Source organism: Bacillus rossius, chromosome 2, assembly GCF_032445375.1.
Source record: "Bacillus rossius redtenbacheri isolate Brsri chromosome 2, Brsri_v3, whole genome shotgun sequence".
NCBI classification, from domain to species: Eukaryota; Metazoa; Arthropoda; class Insecta; order Phasmatodea; family Bacillidae; genus Bacillus; species Bacillus rossius.
In genome coordinates this window covers 99,096,700-99,117,175 of record NC_086331.1, presented here as the reverse complement: position 1 = coordinate 99,117,175, position 20,476 = coordinate 99,096,700, and the positions used below count along the sequence as shown (strand labels likewise).

General features: G+C 36.1%; 1 protein-coding gene across 6 annotated transcripts in view; it reads left to right on the top strand.

Moving 5' to 3' along the window:
- Nucleotides 1-20,476, top strand: part of LOC134529504 (uncharacterized) — a 69,850-nt gene that overhangs the window by 28,005 nt on the left and 21,369 nt on the right. For 3 of the 6 annotated variants that reach the window (XM_063363654.1, XM_063363655.1, XM_063363659.1), the window contains exons 4-5: nucleotides 4,192-4,313; nucleotides 17,565-17,840. In XM_063363654.1, the coding sequence (XP_063219724.1) occupies nucleotides 4,192-4,313; nucleotides 17,565-17,840 (398 nt within the window). Of the gene's footprint in view, nucleotides 1-4,191; nucleotides 4,314-17,564; nucleotides 17,841-17,923; nucleotides 18,962-20,476 lie in introns of those variants that run through there. The other 3 variants (XM_063363656.1, XM_063363657.1, XM_063363658.1) reach the window with 3 other exon arrangements.

The window sequence follows — 20,476 nt, the reverse complement described above, 5'->3', positions numbered from 1 at the left end:
ATTCTCTCACATTTTTTTTAAATATTGGGATAGCTTTTTGTGTAATAAAATTATCAACATGAATTTTATAACTATTTTTATTATATTTTTTAGTACTTGATGTAACATTTGAAAATTCGTAAGTATTTTTGTTTTTGAAATATCCGAAATCTTTGTTAATCACAACATGGTTACTTTAAAAAATAAAATGTGGCACTCGGGTATGCTTTTATGAAAGCTTAATATTACTATTATATGTGGTTTTTATAATTTTTATTGAATAGTGTTATTGAGTGCCCAATTCGGTAATTAATCAATTCAAACAATACAAATGTTGAAGTATAATTTTTTTTGTACTTCAATATAGTACTTATAAAATAAGTGTAATAAAGCCTTGCTGAGAACAATGTTTGCAATTTGATTGAACTTCACAATTATTTTAAACATTGAATTTGATATTCGTTTTGCATCAAAAAACTAGTATTCGCACATGCCTAACTGATTTTGTCCTTAATGTTTATTTGTTACTGCAAATCCTGCTTATAATTTGTGAAACATCTGTACTTTTTTGTAGATACTAAATGTTTTCATTATGGGTGGCATAATTTCAATAGGTTTTATGTTAATCTTGTGCTGGGGATCTTTCAGGTTTCACATTGTTATTAGGAATGAACAGAAACAAGGTGTGATTCCGTCTGAATATAATTACGTCAAATTTATTAAAGGAAAATTTATAACAGATAGAAAAGTCATTAACATACAATTTCAATTACTTAATTAATTATCTCTCAGATATATTTAAAAAGAAATATGGTGTGCTGATATAACACACTAATAATAATATGACGACAGACAACTGTTATGCTGGATTGGAGTGACCCAAACGTAAATGAGCACCTCGTTTGTTTACAAACACAGCACTGACTGAATGGTAGATGATATTTGTCAATACACGATTGCCTAACATTACTTGGCCCTGTTTGCCATAACTTTAAAATATTATCAAGGAGACTAACCTGTAATACAAATAAACAATATATGATTTTCAAAGAAATTTTAATAATATTGATGAATTTGAGGCAAAACAATAACATAAAATACTTGACAATGGCTAAAGTTCTCTGAGACACAATGTGACTAGCAAAAAATAAGAATGTTATTGAAACTGCAGGACGTTACGAAGGGCACCCGACTCGACAAAAGTCCATTTCACGTTCAGTCTCTATTGTTGGTATCCGACACAACACGTAGATGCCGCCTACACATTCAATAAGGGTGGGGTTTGCTCCGGGCTAAACTCTGTCGGTAGGCTATTTCTACCCCCAGGACCTCTGGGGGGACCGCGGACAGTTACTATTAGGAGGCACAGTCTCTGCTATAACGTCTCGTAGCTGGAATCACCGTGTAGGATGAGGGGAATTTTGCAGTCCAACAATGCGCTGGCGCCGACTCAAGGCGACCGCGCCTTACCTTGAGAATGCTGCGCTGGCTCCACGGTCTCCAGACTGCGTGATGGCTGTCCCAGGAAGTGCGTTGAGATGCACCAGTAGGCACCCCAACTTTTAGTCACCAGAGCACTCACACAGGCGAAGTTCCGGCGCGCGCGAAGTCGTTTCCCGGACCGCGGACGCGTTGATAAATTCGATAATTACCGTCCCAAATGTTGATAATACCGAATGTTCAACTTCAAATCGCGATTCCGCAGCCCGGAATTGCGGGTAGCGAAAATTTCTTAAGCGGAGCGATACGTGCTTCGACTCAGTGCAGCGGACCGACTCCCCGAGAAATCGCCAGGAGGCTCTTTTATACTTCCGCCGAGCGTCCCTAGCGGCCTCTCCTATTGGCTCATTTTTAAGTTCAGTCGGTTGCCGATTGCCGCTAATTCTCCTGGCGCTGGCGCGCATGCGCCGTCACAATAGCACTTCAAAAGTCGAATATTTACCATTGCCACAGACCATTGTTGACTAGGTCCCTTCAAACACAGTTTATATTTAATTAAATAAGCTCTATTGACAATATATATTTATATGTGGGCCGTGTATCGGTACAATGGGCTAGCCGTAAATTAAATTATTAAAAGGTTTCATTAAAAAAATACATAAACCAATAAGAAATACAAATGTGTTTAAACTATCCCAGTATATATATTTAAAGTCCAGAAATTATGTTTATATGATGAACCGCGTCTGACGGCGTTATTTAGGAAAGTTCAAAAAAGGTTGAAAGGCACAGTAGCACCGGAGGTCGGGGCTTCGTTTCCTGGAGATCACGCGGGAACATGATGCCAGGGCGCCTGTGTGGTGTTGAGGAAGGGAGATGAAAGTGCCAATTCGGCGTCCGGCTCTCGGACCCTGTCCGCGAACAGTCCGAATCAAAACTGATCAGAACTTGTACACAGACAGTATACGGGGCAGAAAATGCCTGGAAAAGTTAAGGGGAGGTTGAGGAAAGTTGCGGATAGTCACTCACCACACAGGGAAGTCGGCTTCTATTTTCTGATGCGTCGCCAGCCAGGAACTGGATCCCGCGAATACGCGGTTGGCGCGGTCGTTTTCATCATTTCAAAAAGAAAATACTCAAAGAAAATAACTACTATTCGTTGTGCTACGCAGACGGACTAAACTACTTAAAAAAAGATTACAGGGATAGCATCCCTTATTTAAGCGACTACATCGCCGGTTACGGTTGGATGTAAGTCTTGCAGAGTCTCGCCGATTCGCCGATAATCGCAAACAATCCGTCTGCAGTCGCGACGCAAAGTGTCTCACGTAGAACCCCGTCTCGTAATTAAAAGTAAATGTTCTATCAAAAGTGGAGGGGGGGACTGGGAGTCCAGACCGAAAGGTTCCGAAGTTCCCCGAGTGGGCGAAATAAAAAAACTCTGACTGATGTCTCGAAGTTGGTAGCACTGGCCGGCCTTAGCGCTACCTGTTGAGGGGTGTCTGAAATAAAAAAGAATCGACTCGCCCAAGGCGTCTGCTTTAACAAGGGAATAAAGGGGCAGTCAGGTGCTGCGCTCTGGCGGCCTACAGGGTAAGTTGGCTGGGCGGTTAGCGAGTTTGCAGCTAGATGTCGTGTGCGGTCCATCTTGGCACACACATTTTTTATGCCAGTCGCCCTTGGAGACGGTCGCTGTCTGTTGGGGTTTATGACCGGTCATTGGTCTTAGGCGAATTCTTAGAACCGAGAGGGGAGGGGGGTGAAAAAAAGTGCAACGACGCTGGGAACGAGCGTCCATGATGTGACTCTCAAGGAGTGAACCTAAGACGTTTGCGTGATGGTAAAGGCTATGGTCAGCTCGTCTCTGAGAAATGGTAACAACTCGTCCAGAGCTGTTGTGTGCAGTTTTAGTCATGAAGTGAAGTAACGTTACAGGCCTGGGACGTGCCTGTAAGCGAGGGAAATTTCAAACGGGCAGCCAACAAAGTCTTAGATCTGCAAAAGATCCTATAGGTCTCTGGGAAAGGTGCTTCAGACTACTGAAATAAGTTTAACTAAGGGGAGTACACCAGCCTAACAAAGAGTAAATCGCCCTTTAGTAACCAAATTATAGAGCAAAATAAAATTTCCAAAAATAATTTAAAATTATATAAAATTAAAAAAAAAAAGTTTCGAAATACCAAATTTCCAGCACAATCTTTATTTGTAACTGCATTTCTGAGTTATGTGTTTCTTCACTAAACATATAATTTTTCTGGAACATACACATAATTTCTTGGAAAAGGGGGGACGGGGTGGGTAATCAATCTTTTTGGCCGCAGTTTGCTTTCAAATGCTTTCCCATTGTTGGTGGCAATGATACATTTTTTTAGTATTCAGGATTCACCCCTCTCTCTGTATACGCTCCTGCAATTTATCATAAGCCGTTAAAACAATGTCCTGCAACGATATATTATGCTGAACCTGACCCAGTTATTTGCTAATAATGACATACGCAGCAGCCATTCTGCGTAGCTTGCGATCATTTTATGTTTAGTACATGCCACATTATGAAATCAAAATTATTTTTTATTAAATAAAGTCTAGTTTTCATGAAAAAGATTTGGACAATCAACTGTCTATTATCGTTATTTGAAATGGTTTTTAGAGTTACTTAGCTCATAAATGTTTCTAGTGTGTTTTGTTTCCCAAACACTTAAAAAATTTCATAAAATTTTAAGCTACATTCTTAAATGTTATGAATGTAGTAGTTGATTTAAATATCATTTTTAGGATGATTCTGATCTTCATGAGGCCATAAAAAGAATTTTGGAATCCATGTTGATGATAAGAGAAGATAGTTACCATGTGGAACACATTATGTCCCAAGCAGAGCTTGTGCAATTTCGTAACAGGTAAGGATCAACATCATATTAATATGCAAACAAAGTATCTTTTTTTGGAAATTTTATTTGTTTATTTGCATTTTTTACTGCAATTTATTTTTAATTTTTCTTTAAAAATATATTTGCTTAAGCCTGTAACTTGGTATAAAGAGGACATGGTGGTTGAGTGGTTGGATTACTCATCTCCCACCAAGGCGATCCGGGTTAGATTCCTTGTGGGGTTGAACCAGTATTTCTCGTGAGTGGGAAACATGTTGAATGTTGCAGTAAGCATGTGGGTTTTCTAGTGGTCCTGCCATTTTACTGCCATCCCCACTTCTCCCGAATTCATTCTGTCAGTTCTCCATTCTCATCTCATTGGCCCACATTGTCTTTAATGGCCTCCAATGTCGAGACATTAAGCCATAATCCATTCTATCATTTATTTATGCTGTTATCTTCATTTGTTTTTCTGCAGTAAACTTCCATTTTTAGTACATAACTGGCAGATTAGTCACATAAAATAAAAAGTTTCACACCATATTTTTGCGGCTTATTTATCTTGTAAACACGTAACTGAATACGGCTGTGTAAGCAACACATGCCTTGATCTATTGTCAGATTACAATAAAGTGCAAATGAATGGGAAACGTTTCAACTAGATCATCAAAAAATCGCTAAATTTTGTGCAAAAGATCATATGGTTGTCCCCTTTGTATGTAGGTATTATTATCATTCAAGTGAAAATTTTGACAGAATGGAAAAAGAAACAATTTCTACTCATTATAGATGCTGGGAAAGGACTAGACACAAAATCGTTAGTTGACCAGTACTACTTGAAATCACTCTTCTTCACTAGACACACATGAAAAACAATTGCAAAAAAATTGATAAATTTCACATAGTTTTACTGGTTTCCATTTAGAAAACAAGCTATTAGGTTTCAACTTTTTTGTATGCCTCAGTTTATCAACAGCAGCAGCTGATCATCAAATGAGGAAGAAAAATTTAAAAATGGTCAAATGTTGTTGAAGAGCTGTCAATATTAGCAGTCACTCCTGTATGTTCCTTAAACACTGGGAGCTGTGGTTGTGTGTCTACATGTGTCCAGCCAAGAGCAGTGTCACTTTGACAGTCACCTGACTTTTGGATATTGTTGCTGGAGGGCCAGAAGCAGCCTCACCTTAACAATAATTGGGATGTTGAGTTTCTGATTCACTGTTGTCAGTGTCCTCGCATTCAGCATCTAGAACATAATATAAAAAATATAAGGTAAATTTTCAAAGTATCAAAAATGCATTGAAGGAAAAAAGTAACTATTTACATAATTTTAAAATAAATATTTAGAATTTAGATAAACTAAACTTGTTAATATAAATTACAAACCTGTTCTTGGCAGTAAACAATCCGGGTCTAAATCTGAGTCGTCTGCATCGCCTTCAGAAACAGTCGATAAAGTTTTTGTTTAGTTTTTCACTGGTACCACTCTTGTCCATTTTTCCATATTATACAGGAAAACAAATATTATAATTACATCACGTGCATACTGAAAACCTCTGCATAAAAACAGCACAGATTATTTCACGGAGTGATTATAACTAGCGCATGCTGCATGCACAGCAAAGTGACCCTGGTGCAGCCTTCTGACAGCACTCTAAATGAATTTACAATTAGTTGTCATAGCAGCCACAAGATAGTAGCACAAGGCTGTAAGAGTTTAAAGATGATTACCCATTTACCAAACCCGAGATATACTTGTTGGTGGACTAGCAGAAACCATGTAAATGGCACCCCAAGTCAAGCTGGGGCGTGGTCTACCAGTTAACCTTTGCGGTAAGGAATGGTACTTAAAGTGCTAAGGAATTCATGTTATGGTGGAATTTTTTTGCAAGTCGTACATAATCTACATTTAATTTTTAAAAATGCCTTATGATAAGATATATGTAGATTGTTTGGATTCACAAAGCTTTTAGAGGCAAAATGCAACATTTAAATTTTGATTTTGATCTCTTAGAATTCTACCTAGAGCGTAAACTTTGTCTACCATTCAAAAGTATTAAAGAATATTTTATAATAGAATGTATTAAATTTTACAGTAACTTGCAACATTTACTAATGCTGTATTTTATTTTTATTATTATCTGGTTTTAATTACGTTGCATTGAGCCTAACCCTTATCGGTGAGGCCATCTAGAAAGGGAAACACGCAACACAAATCAGGAAATTAATTGGCCATGGCCCATTGCAGTGATGGTCAACAGGCAGTCGCCAGGCCGGATCCACCCCGTCGTCATTTTGTACTGCCTGCTTAAAGATTCTTTCGAAAAATAAACATCACCAGGTATCACTATCGTGTACATTAGCCATCATTCTTTGCATATATGTGGAAAAAGTTTGCAGATTGTAACAACCCAGATTACAGCCTTCCTCATACAATCCAGTAATAATAATTTGTTAATAATTTTTTGTCAAATTTCAGGTTAGATGTAAAAAATTTTCCTTTCGAAGTTATTGTGAACATAATTCACCGGGTTTATTATTTTTAATTTTAAAATTCATAAGTTTATTTTTTGAAGTATTTTTTTTGCGGTCTTTGTGTGGGAAGGCATGCTGACGTAATTCTCCTTCGTTTTTCCACGACCGAGGCTTTGTTTCACACGCTAGGCGTGTGAGTCACGGTCACGGGAGTGTGAGAAAGAGACAAAATCGCTGTGTCGTGGGAACAGAAGTAAGCATTTCGTACAGCCTCTGTTGCCATGCGCCGTGATTGGCTGAAAATTACATGAGCGAGCCCAGGACACTGCCCGCATAAAGGGAAAGAAGGCTTTAAAATTCAGTCATTGTCTGAGCACCGCGCTGAGAGGTCGTGGTCAGGCGATGGCTCACCTCATTTAGTAATGTTATATTGAAGTACAACTTTGCGCCTACGGTCCGGGCGACGCCTAAGAACCTTTTTTCTTTCGAACATTTTAATTAATTTGAATTTTTTTTGACCGTGGTCGTAGGCAAAGCCCACAGCGAGGCCACAAAGGGTTTTGTCCAGCCGTCGCTGCCCGGAACTTATCCGGGCAATATAACGTAATTTGTAATAAGTCTACGTGTTTTTCTCCTTTATGGAGGTACCGTTTAATCTTTTTGTGTGCTCTATTGTACGTAATATAGTGTGATTTTTACATAAATAAAACAGGTGATACATCGAACTTTGTGTATAACTTTCTCCTTTCTTCGTGACCTGCAACCTGTTTGTTCCACTCATCACCTAATTTGAGCTAGCCGGAGGTGGTGAGTGGTAACAAGATGTTCAGAAGCAACAACAGTATTCTCACAGAAATATTGAAAAATATTATTTATTTTTATTGTAATCTATATATTGTTTTATGATAGTTCTTAGAGTTTAAATTTTTTTATTGTTCTAATTTATATTTTTAATATAGTTATTTTTTTTTACTGCAAATTATTTGTATTTATTGTTTATTCAACATAATAAGGCAAAAAATGTTTGTAAAAATTTTAATTAGTGATGGGTACAAACCCAATTTTCTCGAATTTGAATCTTGAATTTGAATCTTGAATTTGAATCCCAGAGAGTACCTCAAATATACCCCTCGAATTCAAATCTGGGTGTCAAGAGTTTAAAAAACAAAATAATGTACAGCACATGAAAAACATTAACTATGGTTCTCACCACTCACCACTTCCGGCTAGCTCAAAATTATGTGATGAGTGGAACATACAGGTTATGTAGCAGGTCACGAAAAAATTCTTACTCAATGTTCAATGTATTACCTGCTTTTTTTTATTCATGAAAAAATCACACTATATTCCGTACAAACAGAATAAATATTAATTATAAGTACATAAAAAAAAGATAAAACACGGAGCCATTACCCGACCAAGGCCTGCTCGGCCCGGTATCCGAACAACGACCGTCTGGTCTAGCGTGTGAAACAAAGCCTCGGTCGTGGAAAAATGTAGGAGAATTACGTCAGCACGCCTTCCCACACAAAGACCACAAAAAAAACTTAAAAAAATAAACTTATGAATTTTAAAATTAAAAACAATAAACCCGGTGAATTACGTTCACATTAACTTCGAAAAAGAAAAAAAAACTTATCTTCCCTGCCACTTAGGAAACATTCTCGAAACTCACAAATTCTACTTTAAACTGTCATGGGTTTACTCAACATGCTCAAATAAATTTAAAAACTATCTCAAAAAGAATTTTCAACAAACAACAAGTTGACACAATTCTACAGTCATGGCATGACAAGCACTTCATTATGATTCAGTCGTATGCTTCTCTTCTTCAAAAAAAAATTACATGAACACATGACCTTCCTTAGGTTTCAATCTATATCTCCCCTTTCAGCAGCAGCACATAATCTTAACATTGATGAAGGATGGGAGCGACCAAGGAGAAGGGATGCACCCTTGCAAAAAAAAAAATTGGACACCATGCCAGAAACATATTTAAAATTAACCTCTTGGCCCCCCCAGCTGCCTCACAAACCACACGACACAAAAAAACATATTCTGCTTTTTTAGGGCAATACAAAAATTCACCTGAACTCTGGCCATCATGAACACACAATTGCTTCTGCAGCTTAAAAACTAGACGACTGTTTTTCTTTAACGTATAGTGTTACATTTTATACCTTTAATTTAGGATGTTGACACCCTGTCATTTAATCCAAAACAAACATTTACCATTACAAATGTGTGGCACTTTAATTAGCACCTTAAACCTTTTCAAAGTTGTATCATTTTCCCGAAAACATAACTCATAATAAATTTCAGTTAACCTCTTCCCATGACACAACATTAAACAATCAAAACATTACCCAAGTGCAATGAAATTATCACAATGTAAAGCATTTCTTCAAATAATATTTAGTACCAGTCTACTCAAAAGAATTTATACATATATTATCATTGTTATTTAAAAACAACCGAAAAACATTCACATTAACATAGTTATTTATCTTCAAAATTTATGTGTACAGCCTTCCTTCTCTTTAAAAACCTTATTATTCATCTTAAAAACTTGCTGTCAAAAATCTTATATTACATTCCTATATTATACTATCAGAAACCTACATTATTAAAATGTACATAATTCGAAGTATCAAAAAAAAAAATCTAAGAAACATAAAAAATGGCAAAAAATTAAAAAAAAAAACATTGAACACAACAGAACTATATTTGACTCCACCCCTCCATCTAGGCAGTGGGCCAAACAAGTCTACACACACTGTTTCCAGAGGCTCTTATTCAAACACATATTGTATCACCCCTTTACATTTACCATTCATTAGTTTTGTCTGTGCACATAAACAACTGTTTGCAATTTTGGCGATAGTTCGGTATACACAAAACCCCTGAACATCTTTCATTGTTTTCCTCACATGGATCAGTGCGCAAATTTTAGTTTGTAAACTATTCTGTACACACAGCCCACATTTTGGCACATTACTGTTTATGTCCTTTTATCACAAAATTTCCTTTTCTTACTTCTCTGCAATCTGCAGAACTCAATTTCTTGATTACATCTTCGCCAACCTCATCCTCAAGTTTTTCTGAGAACGCTTTCATCTCAGTCTCTACTTCTGTCATTTGTTTACACATACTCTTGATCCCCCCATGTGCATACTTCTTATTTTACAAAAATGTTTCTCCACATTATCCAAACATTCCCTGTTCACTTTATCTCGAAACTTTTCAAATTTATTCTCAATGTTTATGTTTTCATGTACATCATGCACACCACATTCAATATGTTTTTAACACCATTACTTCCCTTTCACAAGTTTCTAAATTAGTTTGCTCCCTTTCCACTTGTGATTCACAGCTCTCAACCCTTGATGCACATGTGGAAGTGTGATTGTTTACATTAGCATGCATATTTTTAATTTCAGTTCTCACTTTTAACAATTCCCATCGGATTTCCTGTTGCCCTTGTGCAATTTGTTGTTGTATGGCAATTAACATTTGCATCATCTGTTCTGACCCCCCCATAACCTCACTTTGAATAGGTCCTGCAGGATGTTCCATATTACCAGATATTTCTTGGGGACCTGGAAAATCCTGTATTTAAGTTCAGTTGGTTTTACACTTCACTGAAACAAAATAAAACGATTTCTACTTAACCAGTGTTACAAAAAAATAAGATTCTAAATTACGATCTTAGTTGACTTTCTGTGTTTGTTACTCTCTCCAACGTAGTCCTGCGATGTGACGATCGAAGTTCTGCGATGTCCCACGATGCGACGATCTTTAAATTCTGCATAGTTCCGCGATGCGACTATCTCGAAGTTCTGCGTACTGGACACCCCTGGGACTCGCAGCTTCGGTCTCTCGTGGTTTTCACGACGCGTGGACAAAGCACTAGTTGGAACAGCCAGGTGGTAAACAGCACAGCCGATGATTAATGGATGTGTATATAGCTTGAAGTTCTTGACGTATTTAAAAAAAAAAATCTTCTACAAAAATTTTGTGAATTCAGGGTGTGTAGAAGTCCGTGCCAGCCACACGTTGGGCCACCAAATGTCACCACTCACCACCTCCTGCTAGCTCAAAATTAGGTAATGAGTGGAACATACAGGTTATGTAGCATGTCACGAAAAAATTCTTTCTCAATGTTCGATGTATTACATGCTTTTTTTTATTCATGAAAAAATCACACTGTATTCCGTACAAACAAAATAAATATTAATTATAAGTACATAAAAAAAGATAAAACACGGAGCCATTGCCCGACCACAACCTGCTCGGCCCGGTGTCCGAACAACGACCGTCCAGTCCAGTGCTCGGAATATGAATGAATTACAGCCTTCCTTCCCTTTGTGCGGGCAGTGTCCTGGGCTCGCTGACGTAATTCTCAGCCAATCACGGCGCATAGCAACAGAAATTTCCACGAAATGCTTATATCTGTTCCCATGGCGCAGTGATTTTCTCTCTCTCACACTACTATGACCGTTTCTCACACGCCTAGCGTGTGAAACAAAGCCTCGGTCGTGGAAAAATGAAGGAGAATTACGTCAGCACGCCTTTCCACACAAAGACCGCAAAAAAAAAAAAAAAAAAAAAAAACTTCAAAAAAAAAACTTATGAATTGTAAAATTAAAAAACAATAAACCCGGTGAATTACGTTCACAATAACTTTGAAAAAGAAAAAAAAACTTTACATCATTTGAAAACCTAACCTAAAATATGACAAAAAATTTATAACAAATGATTATTACTGGATGGCATGGGGAAGGCTGTAATCTGGGTTGTTACATGGTATTGAAACATTCTACCCTTTAAATGGTTGTTTCACAAACTAAGTTTCCATAATCAATCAATTTTGTAATTTATTTATGTAATTACACTTTTAAAGTACAATATCTTGGGGAATGGTAACAGGATAGGTATGAAGAAAAAATTTACCTAGTGAACGTTAGAGTTTATCAGTGTTGAATATTTTTTTAATTTACTTTATTTCTTCATATCTTTTCCCTCCAATATTGAATCCTTTGAATACTAAGAATTTGATGGTGTTTGAAGATTTGAGGATTTTATTGGCCCATCCGTAATTTTAATATTAATTTATATGTGTTGGCTGTCTAAAAGAGTGAAGTTGGGGCATCACAGGCCTATAGTAAAGAAAAATCCCTGAATGTGCCTGAAGATATTTTGAAAAATCATGGGAAACCAAAATCATGATGGACGGACCGAAATTCAATCTTGGGTACACGAGACCTGTGTTTTACCACCGCATCACCGAGATCTGTCATTTAGGTTTGTAATAAAGTACATAATGGTTGGTGTGGCATTGTGTCTGCATGTGCAGTAGTAAGAATGCCTTTTCTTTCAAGCACACTGTCTACTTTTAATTTCAAGTAGTAAACCAGCCACTAAATGGCATAGGAATATAGAGCTTTTAGAAGGTTTAAATCTAGTGAAGGGGAACTTGCAGTAGAATGAGAAAATAGGAATTCATGAGAAGAGAGGCGGTAGAAAAAGCCATAAATAAATGACTGCCATCATATCCAGCCGGAAGAAGGCTGGGAAAAGATTTTTTACGTCACAATTTTACACAATGTTTGAGTTTATATCTTGTTATGGGTCTAATACTGTGTTTATAAACGTCGCAAGAATGGTAAGAGCACAATGGGACAAAATGAAACAATTTAAAGAAAACTACCATTGTTTATAAATCACAAGTCTCAAGAAATCGCAAAACTTAAACATAAAACTTCAAAACTGTAGAAAAATTTTTATTAGGCTTCTTATCAAAAATGATGTTTTTAATGAAAGCATGTGAAATTCTTTAGAATTTGATTTATAAGCTCTATTTGCTTTCACTATGCAATAGTTTATTAAGTAAAAAAGCTGTGTGACAAATTAAAATCATAGCCTTCTATACATATTACATCTGCATCCTTAAAAGTTTTTAGAGCACTTCTCTTCAAACATAGAAGGTAGAAACGCAATTCAAAAAGCAAAATTTTGAAAGTTAGCTGATGTTTATGTTGGGTTTTTGCGTCTTGTGTAATTTAAAAGTGTTGGGGTGTGCGAAGCTTAGGAAGGTCGAAGTCGAATCAAAGACTGATTTTCTTTTACCTCATCAAGAAAATTAGATTCCAAAGAATTTTTTTTTAAAGCAGATGATGTTGAAAGTTTGATTTAGCACCATTGTTCAGGGCCACAAATATTATCCATGGTGTCAGCTAGCTGCGTTTTTATTGGGAAGAGAACCAGGCAAGCCGTGAACTATCAGCATGTTGTTATGTGTAGATAATACACAGCAATGACCATATGTACGCCCACCCTCAACCTCCTTAGTGTAATGACTGCCGCCGGTGGTGTTTATGTGAAGGCTCAGGCTTCAGTTAGCTAACAAAAAAAGTGTCGACTCACGTAGCAAAGAGGTAAAAAGTCAGGTACACGAGCACACAGGCATTGGAGGGGGAAAAATGTGCTAAGCATTTACTGCATTCAGTTAAAGATAAGTTGAGAAAGTTTTGTCAGGTGCTTCAGCAAACATTTAGACTTTTGACACCTGGATATTGTGTCAGTCTCAGTTCCCAGTTCCACTGTTCTCTTCATTATACAGCCAGCACCAAGAACCATAAATATAATCGCAGTAACTCAGAAATATTCAGTCAAACCTTTCCCGGTTAAAATACAGCAAAACTCCCATATAATGCTTTTGTAGGGGGACATAAATCATCTAGTCTTTCTAATCTCTCTTCAAGCTGCCAATTAAAAGATTTTATCTTCAAACATAAAAGTAATGTTCATTGAATCTTTAAAAATTGCTGGTAATGTACATTCTCTTCCCTTCGCTACCTTCACCAACTAGCTCAATTGGATGGAAAGATAAGTAATGCTGCAGGAAGTGTCTGAACTCAAACAAAACTGTTCTTTGTGCTGAGGTCCTGTCATTTTTTGTCCATCTTTTCACTTGGCCACAGGGATGATAATTCCAACTAAAAGTTGACCTGTGGAAAAAAATCACAAAAACTCAAAATACCTTTAAAAAAAATTATTATAATGATTTAAAACTGTCTGCTACTCATAAACTGCAGGATTTGCTATCACTTTTATAGCCCTACATAACTTAAACTGGATCAACAAATGATGTGTGTACTTCCTATTTAAACAGAAATCAGTTAACTTGAGGGATATGGCCCTCGCCCATGATAATAGTCAATAACCTACAATTCCTTAAGGGTGTGGTTGATGCCATATTAGTTTTAGTATTTGTTCATCATTATTTATTTAATTTCTTGTTAGCAGATATTAACTTTTTCTCAAGCAATCTTTTTAATTGATGTGCATAAATTAAATATTCAACCAACAAAAAAAGTTGATGCACATTACTAGACAAATAAGTGCCATAGTATGTAATTACTTTGTTGTTCTAGCCAATTGAGACATTAAGCGTCTGTGCAAATTACCTATATGGTAGGTGACTTTTTGTGGTCAAATTACAATAAACTAAAGTGCTTATAGGTCATATTTAACAATAAATATGTCGGCTATCAGGACATAACTGTATCTTTGGTGTAATGGGAAATTTGTGCAAGTTAACTCAGAACAGAGAACCAATTTTTAAGAAATGGGAAAAAAGTAGAACCATCACATCACTTTTATAAAACTAACAAAATAAATATGGCTACACCATTTGCTAGTCTGGTGATATATTGAGCTGTCAGTCTAAATTGTGCTGAAGCACCAGTCAAAAAAGTCTCACCTCATTGTGAACAGAGTTTGTTTATCTCTTTTTTTCTACACAAGTTAAATCAAAAATTTTAAATTAATAAATGTTGGCTACTATACTTGCATGATATACTTGCTTTAGTCTCACCTTTTTTATTTTATCACCTACAGAATAATTTTTATGTTTCTGCATCCTTGCAAAAGGATACTGATATTTTTTCCCTTTCTCTCTCTGAACCAGAAACCTATTTTGAGGTGGATACAGTGCTATTACAAAAAGGAAAATCCTAGCACAACCACAATTTTGGACATCTTACTAAAGTTTGTTAAAGTTAATCAGCAGTGACATGATAAATGTATAGAAGAGTAAAATTCTTCCAAGTGCAATTAAAAGTAACTGTTAAACTTGTTTGATTAATTTAAGCTGTACATACATAAAGTGGGAGAGAGACAGCAAGATTTTGCATACCAAATGTTAAGACTTTTATGTTAATTGAGTGTGGTATACCTAAACATTAAGAGGAAAAAAATTGAAGTTCATGTCATAGTGTTACATAATTAGCACATCAGCCTGTTTTCAAGCATTTTGAAAATATTTTTAGTTATGTTATAGGCAATAATCATAATGTGTTCAAGTTTAAAATGTAGCTGGATAATTTTATCTTTCCATTATATAAGTAATTTTTATGTTTATAATTTTTGCTTTTTTTGTACAAGCAGTAGCAATTTAACTTGCAAAATGTTTACCACATTGTTCTTATTATTGGAAGTTTAATCTACAAATTTTTGTTATTGTAGAAAAATATTTAAGTGAATTTCCACTTCGATGAAGACTTAGATCGTCGTCTTTGACTTTGATTTGAATTGGAAAAAAAAAAAAAAAAATTGGTTGTCTGTAAACATGACAACGTCATAACAAAACATTGATGAAATGATTGATCCAGAAGAAAATTAAATATATTGGGCCTGAGACTGAGCCGTAATAGGTTTTTGCAACCAAACCATTTAGGCATTAAAAATATTATATTCTTTGAGGAAGAAATTTTTTTAAAATTTTTCTATCTTTTGTATGATAAAATCTACCTCTGCATACTTTTATGAATAAAATTGAACCATTTTTATTGAATTACCACTATTTTGTATGGATACAAAGGAGGAGTGAAATGAAATCTACAATTTAATTAATAAATTTACTTTTATTAGCATTCATTAATTCAAATATATTTATTACTTTTGAAGTGCCGTGCGTGCCGTATTACAAAAAAAAAAAAAATTCAGCCGCCGGAATTTGATTCGTCAAACCTTTCGATTGGTAATCAGTGTTGCTAACCGCACAGCCACGAGGCCATATTGGAAACAATTGTTTCAGATGTTATAAATTAATAACAATCCACGCACGATATTTGTTTGAATTTCTTTTAACTAGCATATTCTCTGTTGTACTCAAAATATTTACACGCTCGTGGGTTCATAACTATAATACGGTGTGTGATTTAGTTGATCAAATAATAACTCATGACAAATAATTACCATTGTCAAACTAAAGAGTGAAAAGTATCATACCAGCAATAAATATTTAGTTACACAGCTAAAACAATACTCATACAACACTGTTTAAATATACTGATTTACACTAGTAATTAAAATAATACGTACTTGAAGAATGCCATTTCCTTGCGAATATACTCCCGTGGTGCGGTGCACAAAAATAACCTCGAACCCCGCTATGTTGTCGTCTGCCCCCAGCCGTGTGTGGCGACATGCTCAGGCGTGATCCAACTGGCGCGACCCGCCTATCCCTGCAGCATGGCGGGGTGAAACCTGAACAGTACCCCGCCACGTGCCGGCCGAGTTCTCTGTACCGTCCACAACATACCAGAGAGATGCCACGCATGCGTAAACAGGACACATCCGTAGTGGGACAATTTATGTGCGTGCAGCCAGCGTTCATCGATTTATTAGACGTCACGTCAAAAAAAATGGTCTTCTCACTATCTATAAGCTGGTATATGAAAATTTTACTTTTTGCATCTTGTGTTTCTTGCATAGTTTATAAACCTAGCCTTTAAGCAAAATCTGCAGCTATTATCTGTCTCAAGTAGGTAAGGTGAAGGTATAATTTTTTTATGTTGTACAGCCAATCCTAATGTGATAAGAACTAATTGTTTCATAAATTATGTCATGCCGACAGTCTAGATCACATTAGGGTGAATCCTCAGGAAGACCTTCCAATTCATGTAAAGTGTTCACATCCTTTGAAGGCTTCTACGAAGTTTGGCCTGGATCAGCAACAAATACTGGTAGTTCCACGTGTGTGTGTTTATGTAATACTGAGGAGACTTCCTTGTTTGCCCCTGATACTTACAGACCTAAGTTTACCAAGTAATGGAAACTCACTTTCACTAGTTAACAGTGAGAGTATTTTTTTGGGAAAATGCTGGGAAATGTACAGGCATGTTTTAGAATGTGCAAATTTTTTTTTGTTATTATTAGTAATTTTAACATCCTGGCATAGGATCTCAATTATATATGTATAAGCAGAAATTTTATTTTGTATTATTAGCAGACAAAAAATTTAAGTAATATACATTGAAAGGTCTTTTATTCAACACTTTTGGACCACGTTTATGCCAGATTAGTGATTTTGCCATTTTATTAAACATTAAACTAATTTAAACGGGTATGCAGTACAATGGTATTTAAAACATGTAATAAGCTGCTTTGTGGTAAGACATATTACAGATGAGCGTTCAAGAAATAATTACAGAAATGTACCAGTGAAATGTAAAATGTAACCCCCTAGAAAACAGGAAACCTGTACTGAATTGAAAACCAATAGTAACAATAAACTATGAGCAAACTAAAAACTCCAGCAGCGGCCAAGGTCAACAGCTGGAATGCACCTGATGAACTCTGAACTGTAGCTGCTCAATTGGTGTTGGTTTACAGAATATGCCAAACTAAGGAATGCTGTATTAAAGACCTTTGAAGTGTTTATAATGAACAAATGTTGAATATTTTTATAGGAATAATTGACTAAACTTCTTTAATTAGTGGTTGTTGTGTTTTCTGTAGATCATCTCCATTGAAGCATTACTTACCTCATCTGCTGCTTTTAACCATCTGTATCTTCTATGGGTTGTCTATAGAGTTAATGTGTGCAGCATGCATCTTCCTGGCCATGGTTTTTATCATCAGTAAAATTTGGCACAAGTTTCATGATTTGGTTATGAAGAGAAATTTGAAGAAATTAAGACAGCTTCTATTCTTGCAAAATGAGGTGATCCAACAGATGAAAAAATCACTCTGTCTGTTACGCGCTAGATCACCTACTGCAACAGACCGAACAATGTACGTATGCCATAACCTTACACAGAAGTTAAATTATTTGTAATGTTAGGGAAGTGATTAGGGGCATACCCAGGATTGACTTGGGGGGGGGGGGGGTAACTGGTAATCTAGACCTAGTATAATACCTGTTTATTATTTTAGATGTATTATCCAGTGCATATTTTACCCTTCTGGGAGGAGCACGTGCCCCAATGCCCCCCCCCCCCCTTATAAATCAGCCATTGGAAGTGATAGAAATGTTTACAGACTACATCACAGACCTATAGACAGAGGGCTTAGCCAGTATTTTATCACGGAAGTAATATATTTTGGCATTTTCTGCAAAACATTTCTGTAGCACTGAATGTCTTTTGAAACCAGTTTTTCTTTGGTGGCCTAAAAAAAATGCAATTTTACGTATAAACCATAACAAATAACACAATTTATAATAAAATAGTAATGTGGCTCATGTTATTTTGAACGTTATTTATCCTGATATCCTCCTCCCTGGCTACCCTCTTGGTCTAGACTAATATGTCAAGTAGTAGCATCATGCTTAGTATAGTAACACTCATACTTAATGAAGTAAGAAATGTTCTTAAGCCAGGTACATAAATCAAATTTTGTTTCATACAGCTGAATTCTGTTCTACCTTTTGCAACCCCCTCCCTTTCCACATTAAAACTAAAAACTTATTACATACTCATTTCATTATTTGACTATTTGATATTTGCTTATCTTCTTTTGGAAAATGACTTGTTTTATTAAAAAGTTATTTCTTTATTTCATAGGTTAAATCTAACTGTGCAGATATAGCCACTGATAGATTAAAATATTCTACCAAACATTGCAGTGACTTGGCCTGACATGCAGTACTTGATAAGGGTGTATATACTTTTCACACAAATGAGATATTTATTTATAATGCATTTTAACAAGTTATGTTACAATTAAAATTAGATGCCAGAATTTTACAGTATAGTTAAACTGAGTCAGACCCAGACTACTGGTAAAATGAAGTAAGAACAGTGTCTGAGTCTTGAAGAAATCAAGACAGCTTCTATTCTTGCAAAATGAGATGATTCAGCAGATGATCACTGTCTGTTACGAAATAGATCACCTACTGCAACAGACCAAACAATGTACGTATGACATAACCTTACACAGAGATCATCTTGAATGTTTGTTAATTTATCCTCTAATTCTTCAAGATACATTGCATAAGTAATCGGGGATGTCTGAGGTGGGATATAGATATTACCAAGTGTTTGAAATATATTTGAAGAGGTTTTAATTTTGATCAAGACTGCTTCAATTCCAATGTGATCATAATGTTGGGTTGGATGAACTGATGAAATTTAAATTTATTAACAGCAAGTTTTCATTTTAGCAAGTATTGAATTTGTATCTGTTTGAAAGATTAGATATTGGTGAGTAAAGTACTGTGAAGTAATACTAGAATGATTGAACCATGTTTCTGTGAGACAAATTATGTTGTGTTGTGAATGAGCAAATTTACAAAATAATTCCATAGATTTAGTTCTATAACCTCTAACATTTTGGTAAACTATATCCACTCAATGGGACTAGGCATGCACAGTGTTCCTCCCAGCACCATGGTCAGCAGAGGCTTAGTGATGTTATCAGTCACAGGTGTATTAGTGATGATACAATATGTACTAATAACTTTGTAGTATTATTAATAATTATACAAACAAACTTTATCCTGTCCGTCATAAATACATATCGTCTTGTTCTATGTTATAACTTTTTGTTTTTTATTATTTTTTATTTATTATGTAGCCCTATCATATATTGTATTTTATGTGTGTAAATTTGGTTTTTCCATAAGTATTTGTCTGAAGTATCTTGTCTTATCCTGTAGTAAATGTCCTGTGAGTTGTGGTCGCTGTACGCTTTCAGTGCCTGCTTGCAGTGGGGTACCTACCTGCGGTCGGATATTTCCCTGCAGTTAGTACATACCTGATGTAATGCCTACTTGCATGTGGGGCTTTACCTGTATTTGGTGGCTTCCTACTGGTAGTGCCTGCCTGTTTTGTCATTTTTGTAATTTTTTGTATATGTTTTGTGATTTGTTGACTGTTTTATGTTGTACCCACCTAACAAGTTTCCCAACTGTTGATGGACATGTCACAAATTTATAAATAAATTAGATGATGCCCAAAGTGGTGCCATAAATACTGTCCAACATAAAGTATTATTAGAAAAAAGACTAGAAACCAGTTTAAGGCGATTGGTGCACGGTAAAAAAGGTCACAACTCTGAAAACAATGAAATTTGGATCAGTTGGTCACTAAAGTGTTTAGATGCCTCTGTAGGTCACCATTATTGTGTAGGGAGGTCAGGAGCTTAGTTCCAGCACATCAATGGCGAGATGGCCTTTGGACGGGGAGGTATTAGATGGTGCTCGCTCTGCGGCCTGCCATCTATGAGGAACTAGCAGAAGCTAGAAGGTCCTATCTCACTCTCACTCTCACACACAGCCGATACGGTTCTACCGAGGTCGGAGGAGAGGAAGGCTTATCAGCTTTCTTTTTCATCAGTCCTGCGCTTCCTCCAAGGGGGGAGGACGGCAGGATGTGGCAGTGGGAAGTGTCTTGGTGTCGGCTGTCCACGGCTAAGATCACCTTTGCGAC